Below are 12,919 nucleotides of genomic sequence, written 5' to 3'. Positions count from 1 at the left end.
TCAAAAGATAAGTCAGGTAGGAAGAAAGTGGAATATTGAAGGTTTGTTAGGCACAACAGGAGATGGGGTAAAGGATGCACAGAAAGCAGTTGTACAATATTTGAAAAATATTGGAATATATAATAGGATTTAGGTAGGAAAATTTTTTTTTTTTTTTTTTTTTTTTTTTGATGATATAGTCATGATAATATCTTCTCATGTTACATACTCCTATACAGTAGGTGGCGGTATGCACCTTTATAGTCATGGTTGCAATCTGCCAAAAAACGAAGATCGAAGAAGAAGAAGAAGATCTATCTATCTATCTATCTAGTAGTAGTGGAAGCTATTAGCGTGGCTAGCAGACGCATGACGCAGCACGTTCTGTGCGTGCTGTGAGACGCACGCACTCACTGCCGCACTGGACAGTCACATGACGCGCAAACAGACGTTATGGAGCTCTCTCGCTGTCAAACTTTAACACGATTTCACTGTTAGTCTGCAAAAGCGATGGACGAAATGGGATTTTCGATGGCTTCTGATCTCCAGTGATATGTCAGGTCGGTGTTCTATTCCTCTACAAACATACAAACCCCACGTTTAAACACGACTGTGTTAAATGTACAATTTCAGTTTCACTGTCAACAACTAACGTAACGTTAACTTAGCTAGCTCCTGCTTTCGTTGTGTCATCTCAAAGGTTATGCCATATTGAGAAATGAGTAATTTCCAGGTATTATAGTTAAGCAATGTTTATTTATACCAAATTATAGTGTTTTAGTGTTGCTTAACACTCGTTTTGGCTAAGGTTGACATGTCCAGTCAGAACTAATTAATTAATTTTAAGCGAACAATATGATGGACAAACATACTGAAAGAATAATCTTTTTTTTCTAGCAGTTAGCTGAAAACATGTTTTTAATGTTTTGCAGAGTCATGCTCAGTCACTCTTATTTACTTATTCTAACAGTTACTTAAATGTTTTAACAATAAAACTTATTATTATTATACTGGTGCTTTTATTTGCACACACACACACACACGCACACACACACACACATATATATATATATATATTCCATGATGTAATTGTAAATGTATCTGAATACTGTATGTGTCATCATCATTATCATGTATTAAGCTGGACATCACTCCACCCGAGTGTAACTTGATGCATCTATTTCTGTGTTTCCACTTTTTGTTACACAGTTGCATCTATGTATCTGTTATTTTGTAGCTAAACCCCTGCGTCATGTCTGTGGATGGCCCCCGGACGTCTGTTTTCACCTTTCAGTCCGCTGTTCACAGCCATCACGTTCTGCGCTCGCTGGAGGAGCTGAGACAGAAGGAGCTCTTGTGCGATGTGACCGTTGAAGTGGAGCGCAGGAGCTTTCGGGCGCACTCTTCAGTGCTGGCTTCCTGCAGCGGCTATTTTTACACCAGACTGACAAACCACAGTCGAGCGAACCTCACCGTCAGGTTACCGGATGAGGTAATGCCTGATATGCTGGATGAGCTGAATCTGGAGGTTTTGAGAAAACAGTGGTTAAGCTTTCATCCGTGTATGATTTGTTGTTATTTTTAACACACATTTAACACCCATACACCCCCCACCACCAAAAAAGTATACATCATAGATTGAGCAAACAATATATGGTTCAACACAATTCTGTCTTCATAGTAAATCTGTCTGCATGAGTAAATCCATGAATGTTATTATGAGGATCAATGACTTAATATAATGTGATTGTGATTAAGCTATTCAGATATCATAATTAAGAAAAAGACATCAAATGAATAAAATGTTTGAAACTAAGCTTATTAGGGAATTACTTTATTATTATTATTAATATTATTTGTTCAGAAAAAAATATTTTTACTAAATTGTTTATGAATGTCTGGCAAGGATTTCTGCAAACCCACATAATTGTGTCACTGTCTAAGTTACTTGATAATTAGACTTTTCTATGTCATGGCAAGGTTAAATATCAACATTATGATATTTATGAATTAATAAGTTTCATATTTGTAAACACACACACACACACACACACACACACACACATATATATATATATATATATATATATATATATATATATATATATATACAAAAACACATGTATTCAGGGTGTAAGGATAATATGTTCTTTTTACTTGGTTACACCATATGATGTAATTGAGTAAATTATGAATATGAGTAAATAGTGACATTGTGTGAAGTATTCCTTTAAAAATTGTTTACATTGCAGTGCTGGCAAATTAAACCTTAAATATTAACTTGGGTAAACGAAGTTACAGCAATAACCCAGACATGCAATTTGCAAATGATTTATTCATTCGGTAATCCTGACTATATCATTAATGTCCCAAGGTCACGGTGGAAGGATTTGAGCCTCTCCTGCAGTTTGCCTACACTGCAAAACTTCACTTCACGAAAGAAAACATCCTCGAGATCCACAGATGTGCCGAATTCCTCGGATTTCAAAACCTCGATAAAGCCTGCTTTGAGTTCCTCGTCCCAAAGTTATCTGATGGCGGTGGAACCTCAAAAAAAGTGACGAGTAAAAGCAAGAGCCAAGCGTCCCATGAGGAATCACGAGCCATCTGCAGTCCAAATGGCCAAAACCCGGAAACTGATGAAGATTGTGTACCTCAAGATGCAAGCACTGTCATGCAAGCTGCATCTGTAACATCCTCTGCAGAAAGTCCTAAAAATTGTCCCCCGATCTCGAATGACAAAGAAATGCAGTTAGATTTGTCCCCGCTTTACACAAGAAGCACTTCATACCACATGGGTGATGGCCAGGATCAGTTTTGCCTGCAGAACTATGGCCCACAGTTGCCTTCGTCTTCCTTGGTGGCCGCTGAAGTTTGTCCTTTCCTGTCTATTTCGAGCACCAGTGACAATGAGAAACTGAATTCATCTGCAGCTGGCTGTGGTGGGGACATTTTAGCAATGGAGGACGAATTCCAGAAGGAACTAGCAGTGGATATGCATTGTGAACCGCCAACTGATAAAGACCTGAACATGGGCCACTTTGACCAATGTGAAGGGCCTGTAATGCCGTCCACCGACTGTACCCAACTATGTCCTCTGAATTCTGCGCAGTCAAGCGGGGTTTTGGACGGCATTTCTGGCACTCCAGATCTAAGCAAAATTGGCACTGAAGACAACCGGGTGTTTGATTCCAACGAACAAACGTTCTCTGAACTGACCCCCAAAGATTGCTCCACAGAACGAAGCATGGAGGAAAGGGAAGTGGCTGAGCATCTTGCAAAGGGTTTTTGGCCGGATTTGAGCTCCACGTTAAATGAGCCGCTACCTTTGGACTCCATCGACCAGTCATCTGCTGGAAATGGCTCAGACTTCCACTGGTTAAAGCATCTGGATTTGGGAGCTGCGCCTGATGATTGTCCCTTCCTGAGAGACCTGAGCTCCAATGATAGACAGACGTCTGGAAGGGACACTCTGTCCAAAGAGGACACCGGAGACAGTCCCTGCATGTCCCCCATTAACTCAAGGGAAAACTCTGAGTGTGAATCGGATGGAGACTGCACGCAGTGCAGTAACAGTGAACAAGTGCAAGAGGTGAGGATTGATTAGAGGTGAACTTCATGAACCTAGAGCTGAAGTTTTGTGCCAAATCGCACTTCTGCTTTATTTTGTACTTCATTGAGATTCCCTGGCATGCTTCAATTAAAAGTGTCAGTTCCTACTGAAAAATGTATCCAAACTTGATGCCGAACACGGCTGCAATCCTCCATAGTGCAGTGTTGACGTCTCTGTTTTCTTCCCAGGTGGATTTGCCATTCCCTGTGGAGCAAATTTCCAGCATGACCCGGAGAGCATTCCTGCAGATGTTAAAACGCGAGGAACTGACCCCAGAACAGCTGGAGTTTGTTCAGGATGTGAGACGGCGCAGTAAGAACCGCATGGCTGCACAGCGCTGCCGCAAGAGAAAGTTGGACTGCATCTACAGGTTGGAGGGAGAAATCAAGAAACTGGTATATCTGTTTGTCATATCTACTGATTCTAAAATAACATTTTGTATTTTACAGTGGTCCTGACATTTTAAGCCCCATTTAACCCATTAATTGCAATTGACTTAGCCGGCAAAGTTACTTGATTATTACGCCTCAATTAAAGTATAGTTCCTAGCCATATCGGCCTAGAAACTCACAACTTTTAATTTTCTTTCAGTTTAGTACACAATGTAACTACAGAAGAGTCAAGTTTTAACCCTTTGACGCGTACGATCACACCGGTGTGATTAAAACTTTCAGTGCTTCACGTCATCAACTGCTGAATTTAAATCTGCTTTCACGCTTTGACTGACGCAGAGTCAGATCAGACGCGCTGAGCGCTTGTCATATTATCACAAATATTCAGTATTTTCAACCATTTAATGCTTATTTAAAGTTTCAGACCTTTAAATACACATGAGTACTAGCAAAAACATACATTTACAGTTTGTAAAATATACGCTGATGACTGTGGAAACGGCAATAATGATCCTTACAAATATAATCTGACGACATGTTTTTATTGATATCATATACAGATTGTGTAGGTAACTAAAGTTTACTCTGCTCTTCTCCCAGTTTACCGGAGACTTACTTTAACGTGCTTCGGGAGGAGAGGATGAATGTGCGTGTTGTAAATCCCACAGCTCGGATTCAGTGAGAACTAACATGGCCGATATAAAAGTGTTTAAACTACCAAATATATTTACTTGCACATATTTCAGGATCGGAATATCAGATATTGCATAATATAGTGAGCATGTTTTGGGAACATTTTGAATAAAACAGGAAAAATTAAATAAAAGTGATCCATGTGTCATACAGATCTCTTGTGGCTGTGTTGTGTCACATGACAAGCATGACGCGTCGCCATGGAAACAATAAGGCGACACATTCTAAAATAACGGTCGTCTAAAAAAAACTCACGCCGAGGTCTCAGCTAGAATATTTTAAACTCACGTGCGAAAGGGTTAAATAGGAAAAATATCGAAACTATTTGGTCATTTTTTGAGCGAGATGCTCTATGGTCAAATCAGATTCAATTATCTATGCTAAGCTAAGCTAGAAGTGCTATCGCCAGACCCAGAGATCGGCTGAATGGATTCGAAAACAGTAAAACTCAACTGTTTAACTCTAGGAGAGCTGGAAAATGAGCCTATTTTCAAAAATAGTGGAGCGTTCCTTTAATAACTTGTATAAACATAAACATGTAGTGCAATCAAACAATATGCAGCACGATCACTGTACACTCATTTATGAAGGGATGATAAATGAGCCAGTTACTTTGAATGAATTTGAAATTACATGAAAAAAATTCAGTCTCAGACCGATTCAAACCATTAATTTGAATTCGAGAGTTTACCAACTCACTCACTGTGTTTCCTATACAATGACACATCTGTGCTTAACCACCATACATCTTTACCATAGGGTTGGTCGCACACTATGTTGCACATCTGTCGTTTGAACCACGTTCTTTCACCAATATAGAACTGTGGTTAATGACTTCACGCAGTTGACTTCATTAGAACGCAACGTCTGTTAAACACAAAATGAAATTGAATCTTAAAACGGATCTTCTTTTGTTTCCACGTTTATCAGAGGAGTGTGAAGGAGAAATTACTGCAAGATCACAACCAGCTGAAGCTCAGCATAGAGGATATACGTCAGAGCCTCTCAGGCCTTTGTCAGAGCCTCTGTATGGACGCCTCGTCACAGTCGGAACAGGTGCAAGCAATGGCCAGGTACGTCTCCTCCGACTGTCCCACCTCCGTCCTCCTCACCCCCATGGCCTCTCCTAGCCTGGCTGGCCCAGACCAGGACACCCATGGGAACTCCTCCCTGGACACCTTTCTTACAGACATATATCCTGAAGGAGACACAGTAGCACTCAGGTTGCCCGCTGCCTTCCTGCAGGACAGCGTTCAGAGCACTGTTACAGATCCAGCTCCATGATGTTCAACAGAGCAAAGCAGCTTGGGAATGGTCTGATATTTCATTTTTACTCAGGAGCTTACCTTTCTGCTTACACTTTTGAGCATGACTTTCTTATTAGGAGCACTTTCGTAATGTTTCCAAGTATAGACGTGACTAAATTTGCACTATTAATAGTAGTTTCATATGGAAATGCTATGTTGATGCATACGGATATGCCTTTTTTTATTGCTTGTTTGCTGTTGCGCCATAGAGGTCATTCCTGTTATGTCACACATTTTGAACTCTGAAACGTAAAAAAAAAAAAAAAAAAACGAATATGCTTGTGTTGTAATTAAGTATTCCAGAAATATGTTCTGCTAAGCTCTTAAAGTGTTAATTATATAATTGTAAATAATTGTTTAATTACAGACTGATAGTTAGCGCATTATTTTTGATATTTTTAACCATGTTTTGATATGTTGATTCTATCATACCCATTTTCTTTTTTAAATCTTGTCCAACAGGGATGAATATTTTAAAGACAAACAAACTAATAGCACAAGACATCAAATAATTATTTTTTTATTTATTAATTTTTTTTATTAATTATACTTTAACAGGTATATGATGATGTGTGATTTCCTACCAAAAATGTCACTTTCTGGACAGTCGTGCCATTAAGGAACTGGCTTTTGTTACTTTAAGGAATTTTTCAGCAGATTAATAGTGGAGACAAAGGAAATCGCTATAAAAAGATTAACAACGAAAACTATGTAACTAAGTTTGGTTGAAATATTTTGATTAAAGAAAGAAAAGCACTTGGAATATTTCTTAATAAATTCACTTTTTATGCTTTTTAGTGCATTCATTGTAATATTGTCAGAAAACTAATATGACTTTTAAATTTGCAGCAATTGTCAATTTTATATTTTTATTCAAATATAGACTTGTGGAAATGTACTACATAACAGGAATGACCCCTGGATTAATTTCCAGTCCTAGCATTAACTTAGTGTAAACTGCCACAAAGGACAATCATTGTAATTCTTTATTATGTCAAGGGATGATTTTGTTATGCTATGTAGAGCATATGAATAAGTACATTCCAGTGTAGCCTAATACGTCTTTGCATTACCGGCATGAAAATTGTGCATTGAATATGCATCTCTCTTTTTTTTTAAAGGGGTCATATGATGCTTTTTTAGCCACGGATGGTTAAGACAGCTGACTCCACTGTGTGACCCTGTCTCTCTCTCTCTCTCTCACACACACACACACACACATGACGTGATATGACATGCAAAAGTAAGCATTTGAACATTCAATAGCAAATACTTAAATAACAGAACATACTTACAGTGGCTGATTCAGAAACATCAGATTGTCATAGCAAAGTCAGAATGACCTCCTAGGTTCATGAAACAGTCGTCCATAAAATGCGTTGCTGTTCTGTTGTAAGTCGGGGGCGTGGCAGAGTCTTAACTTTGATAAAGAATATCTCTTTGGATTTGAGACTTCAGTCTTTGCAACTTTACAGATCTTCTTCATGCACCAAGAGCTTGGAGAGCACTCCAAAGAGAGAAGAAAAAAAATTGAAATCGCATCATATGACCCCTTTAAGTATTAATATATGCATAGGTCATAGTTATAGTGACATTTAAATAACTGCCAAGTAAGATTTCATGTAGTGTTAGGCGATATGGTCATTTTTCAAATCGTCATATCATGTATATCATTATGAAAAATACATAGAATCCATAGGCTTTCTTAGGTAAAACAAAAAATAAAATGTGAACATTTAGATACTGTTCACTTTTTGCTTGCGAATGTGGAATGTGTTTGGAAAAAGATCAATTTCAAGGTCAACATAAATCAGAATTGATCGTATTTCCATTCTTAAAACATGTTTCTGGTCTTATTGTGCATGATTCTTCATTACACTTTATTACAATGAAATGTTGTCTAGTATTATTTCATCAAAATGTAATGTAAAATGTAATCTGAAATGACTTTACTTTTCAACTGATGTCATTAAGGCCATGCAGTCTGTTGGCTATTGGAACACAAATAGAGATTAAGGCATTATTTTAACTCTTGTTGTGGTACTTTTCATCAGTTTCTAACCTACTTTTTTTCTAGCAAAATATCTCAGAAAATGCATCATATTATGGAAGTAAAATAGGCTGCAAATGCTTGGAGAAACTAACGTTTATTCCAGTACAATTTTCATAGCATCATTGTAGCATCAATGGAATGTTCTTTTCTTACCTTTTCCTGCCTTTTGTTGTTGTTGTTGTTTTTGTTTTGTTTTAACCCTGTAACCAAAATACTGTCATGTAGACATAGAATGCACTGTATAATTCACTATTTGATTCAGATTAATAGTAGCAAATAAAATGTCTATATATATATTTTTGCCACTCAATTTGTGAAGTGGTGCTTGCTAACAGGAATGTGCTACCACATAATAAACAAATAAATCAGTTCTTTTTTAATTTATGATAATACAAATTTAAGCACACAACATTGTCTAAGGTGTCCTAAGTGTAAGGCAACAAATTTTTATTAATTTTTTTATTGGGCATCTGGTGAAGAGGTCAGTAATTTGGTGAGAATAGACATTTATTATTCATATAGCGCGTTCACGCACGCATGCACGCACATACTAAGTTATTTTATAGGCTACACTCTTCACTCAAAAACGTTATTCTGTACATTTAATATGCGCATATAGTATAAGCATGCTCAAAACATGCACAACAGGAGAAAGAGACTTTTATATTCTTAGGTAGTATCTGCAATTTATTTGTTTTCAAACATAACATGCAAATTATTATGATGGCCTATTTATCATTCAGAATAGTAATATCAGTGCACCTATATAATTTTATCTAGTTTTTCTTTCACATTTTTGATCAAACTTGGTTATCCAATCACAATCATGTCAAATCATAACTAAACAACTAATGCTGTCATTCTTAAAAACAACAGTTCAAACCAAGAAAGATGTCAAAGTAGTACTTTTTTTCTGAAATCTCTAATTTCAGGCTTCAATAGAAGTTCTAATTTCAGAACTATATATCTCAACTCAAGAATCCACCACTGCCAAAATTGGTTCTTGCTAAAAAGTGGATTGTTTGCTGAAACTAACATGCCACAAAGAACAACTTTTAAGTGCGACTGTCACGAAAATGTAATTTCTTGTTTAAAATATCCAAATAAAGAGGTGACCTTTTAAAAGACATCAAAAACTCATTTTGTGTTAACCAAGTTTAGAATTTTTTGCACCTACTCATTTTCTCCATTTGTACAGCTCTCATATACACTAGAAGTGTATTTTTAGAGTTTTATAACTTACCCTTTACATCTGGTGTCGGGCTGATCCTTTTTTAGGTTGGAAAATTGATTTCACAGATATTAGTTTAACTAAAACATGATGAAATTGCTATCAGAACTACAGGATCTCTGTAGAAGATGAAGGTTGCGTTACCTCCCACACCTTTCTTTGTCTGTCGTGTTTTTCCTTGAGACTGTAACTCTATGTGTGATCCTTCTCCTCAGCAAAGGCCTTTGTAAGTGCCTCTGCACAGGCAAGAAAAGTCAAAGACTGAGTTGTCTATAAGACACACAGACCTCATTTGCATCTGCACTTTAGGAAAGCGCAATGTTTGGTTGCTTGTCTCTTTTTCCTATGCTGAGCTGTGTTAGTTTGTGAGTTTAAAAAAAGAAAAAGAAAACTACAACGTAATGAAGTGCTGTGAGAAATTAGTATCATCTGGAATCCCAGTGATATTTTAAGTGTAAAGCGAATCACAATTAATTCAGTGGTTTTTTTGCGAAATGTGATCACTTTAACCAATCTAGCCTTGAAACAGCCAACGATTAAAACTCTTTGTCTGTCAAAACTAAAGAATATTTAGAGTATCAAAAATTGACCAAAACGTATGATGATGCAATGCTGTTTATAATCTAAAACTCTATAAAAACGTACTGCTGTCACACTGGCAAAAAAAAAAAAAAAAAAAGTTTTATTCATTTAAAGAATAAGCTTTTTCTTTAAAAAAAATTGCATATTTATTTCTGAAAACAAACAAATAAATACCTAATAAATACAACCAGGTTTAAAGAGGGAAAGTAAAAAAACTCACCTGTTGTGCGAGTGTCAGATTGATGAAAGTGAAAGAGCAATTGTTAGGTTGAATGCTCTGGAAAATGTTCAGGTCACCCCCTTTTATAATGTTTAGCATGACACTTAGTGGAAATTCAGCAAGACAGACGTTTTAGCCACTGGGTGTTGGTGTGTGTGTGTGTGTGTGTACACTTACCAGTGTGTAGTAACTGCTAGACTGTCTCCACATCTTCTTCAGAAATTATGTGGCATTTTATTGTTTCTGTTTCCTATTTTAAGAACTATTCTTTGCAGCAAAATACCATTTTTTCCTGCTTGATAATATACATTATTAAATAGATAATAACATTTTCTTTGACCGATATTTGTATTTCACCTCATTTGTTCGGTTTAATTTCAAAACAGCTTATTGTATGAGATAAAACTTATTTTGATCAAATAGATATTTGATGTCAGATTTCATGATGACTGAGATGAAATGAAAAAATAAAAAATAATTCTGCCTTAAAGGCAAGCACTTTCAAATCAAAATCTGGTGAAGTCCATTCCAGACGACCGGAAAGTGAGATTGCAAAGAAAATAACCTATTACGTGTACGGAAAGTCTGTTCATAGGGTTTGTGACGTTGTATTGGGGTTCTGAACATATACTGAACATATATACAGGGTACTTAGCATGAGTGTCGATTAGTTTAAAGCAGGAAAAAACATCCTCATCCTGTGGTTGAAAAAGGTTATTTGTGTGTTTTTGAACAAATTGTTCTTTAGCAATGACACTCCTAAGCAAATGTACTGTGTCGATTGTTTTTTCTTTTCTGATACATGTACATCACTATAAACAATTTAAAAACATTTATGATTATGAAAACAGTAGATTTGAACATCTATCTTAACAACAGGCAGATCAATATTAAATCAATAATTAAAATCTTCAATGTTAAAAAAAACAAATTATGTTTAGGGTCATATATATATTAAGTCTGATCCCAGTATGTACATATAAAACATGTACATTGTTAATAATCATCCATGACTAAACATTTGATAAGTGGTCATACTTTATGACACGATGTTTTTTGTTCAATTCAAAACATTTATCTTCGTATTTTAATCTAGTCAATTTAGATTTGTTACTAATTACTAGAATAATAATGAATTAGTAGAAATGACTAGATTAGTAATTTGATTGGGCTGTAAACCTAAAGCATCAATATTGAATGAATATGAAAATATGATACAATTCTTACATAGAAAAACATAAACTAAGTTATTGTGTCCATAAGCGTTTGAAGAAAATTTAAGATTTGCTCAATGTAAACTAAAGCTCAAGGATTTTTTAAATATTCTGATTGCTCTTCTACATTAATTTATCATTTTTATAATGTGTGCTTGACAAATTAAACACCATGTGATAAGACATTTAGAGACAAAAAACAAAAATAATTAACCACTTCCAGGTTAAAGGTTTTGTTTTATTATTTGTCTCTATACATAGTTCACAACATCATAGTTTTTTGTACAATACCATATTTGTTCCTGATGTAACTCAAGGTTTTTGCGACATAAAGTAGCAAGTAATTTTTGAACCAAGTCTGCACTATGATTTTTCCATTTCAATCATAGGCCTTGTATTTGCTGGGAAATATGGGGATGTATTCAAATCATGTTTATTTCATATCCTCATTCAACAACAATACCTGTCAGGAGTGTGGAGGGTTGTAAGAAAACCAATCCCCACTGAAGACTTTTTATATTTTCTTGATTTTTCTGCATGCCAACACAGTAGAAAAAAGATTGAGATGTTTCAAAGTTAAGCGATTGACTATTTTATGCAGGCAGCAGATCTGTAATATGGATTTACTTTCAAAAGTATTACATATAGGTAACACCTTGTGAAACATTTCAGCTGTTAACGAGGCAAACTGTATAATGCTGGTTCAATTTTTACTGCTATTCTTTTCTGTCATATTGTTACAAATGATCCCAACTAGTTTAATGACTTACAGTACTTTGAAATTAGAGTAGGTTCCAACAATGGATCTCTTTTGTATTTAAAACCAGCTCTTTTAATCGGTTTCATATTCATAACATTTAATAAACATTATAATCATTATGAGATTTTTAGCAGACAGATATAGATATCTTGTGTTAACATATGAGAGGTCAAGACCCAAAACTCATTGGTCAAAACTCAGTTCATGTTTTAAGACGAAATGGTTACAATCATCCTTGGTCTCCATCTACACACAGCAAGCCACACCACTGATGCTGCACCTGTTGCACATATTGATTTCACTATATTAAGCAAGACTGACTGCTCCATCTAGGGGTTAAAATAGCTTATCAATCAATATTTTTAAAACAGTAATAGTCCTAAATCGAATCGCTTCCCACTACTGGATCTCATTAGCTTCATGATTATTCTGCTGTAATATTATCTATTATGTGTTCCCGGGGAATCGAACCACCAACCTTGCGCTTGATAAGGTAATGCTCTCCCACTTGAGCTACAGAAACACTTATGACGCCATAGTTAAGCGGCGACTTCAGTGGAATCTGTTCAGACTCCGAGCGATTCATTCGCGAGTGAAGCTGTTCAGATCAGTTCAACTCTCTGTGATCGCAATGAATAGGTAAGCAGTAGCCACAGGAGATTTATTTCATCTTAATGGATTAAGAATATATTTTGTGTCTGATCATATTTCAATATTTCATTTTAAATAAGGTCGACATGTTGTGTCTTGTGAAAATCTTCAGCATAAAAGAACAGACTAGAGATGTTTATTAATTTGATTCATTCATGTCACACATGATGAGTTTTCCGACACAGAGGTACATTTTTAATTGACTATTAAACTGTTTCCTAAGC

At 35.9% G+C, this 12,919-nt stretch overlaps 1 protein-coding gene across 2 annotated transcripts; it reads left to right on the top strand.

The window, feature by feature from the left end:
* The first annotated feature begins 386 nt into the window (after window positions 1-386).
* LOC132122923 (transcription regulator protein BACH1-like) lies at window positions 387-7,265 on the top strand. Of its 2 annotated transcripts, none has more exons than XM_059533433.1 (5): window positions 387-539; window positions 1,189-1,471; window positions 2,354-3,571; window positions 3,781-3,987; window positions 5,608-7,265. In XM_059533433.1, the coding sequence occupies exons 2-5, from the start codon at window positions 1,232-1,234 to the stop codon at window positions 5,959-5,961; spliced, it is 2,019 nt and encodes a 672-aa protein (XP_059389416.1). In that variant the 5' UTR covers window positions 387-539; window positions 1,189-1,231; the 3' UTR covers window positions 5,962-7,265. The 2 variants fall into 2 exon arrangements, with proteins under 2 accessions (XP_059389416.1, XP_059389415.1); XM_059533432.1 differs by having other exon boundaries at window positions 388-539; window positions 1,217-1,471.
* Window positions 7,266-12,919: the final 5,654 nt, after the last annotated feature.

This window comes from Carassius carassius, chromosome 41 (assembly GCF_963082965.1).
Source record: "Carassius carassius chromosome 41, fCarCar2.1, whole genome shotgun sequence".
NCBI lineage: Eukaryota > Metazoa > Chordata > Actinopteri > Cypriniformes > Cyprinidae > Carassius > Carassius carassius.
Note: the sequence above shows the minus strand (reverse complement) of the source record. Positions and strands in the feature narration are given on the sequence as shown.

What these genes read in the sequence shown, in the direction of transcription:
- LOC132122923 (XM_059533433.1), top strand. Translation starts at nt 1,232, where the DNA reads ATGTCTGTGGATGGCCCCCGGACGTCTGTTTTCACCTTTCAGTCCGCT. An exon ending in CCGTCAGGTTACCGGATGAG is followed by an intron (nt 1,472 to 2,353) that starts GTAATGCCTGAT and finishes TAATGTCCCAAG; the next exon opens with GTCACGGTGGAAGGATTTGA. An exon ending in AGGGAGAAATCAAGAAACTG is followed by an intron (nt 3,988 to 5,607) that starts GTATATCTGTTT and finishes CACGTTTATCAG; the next exon opens with AGGAGTGTGAAGGAGAAATT.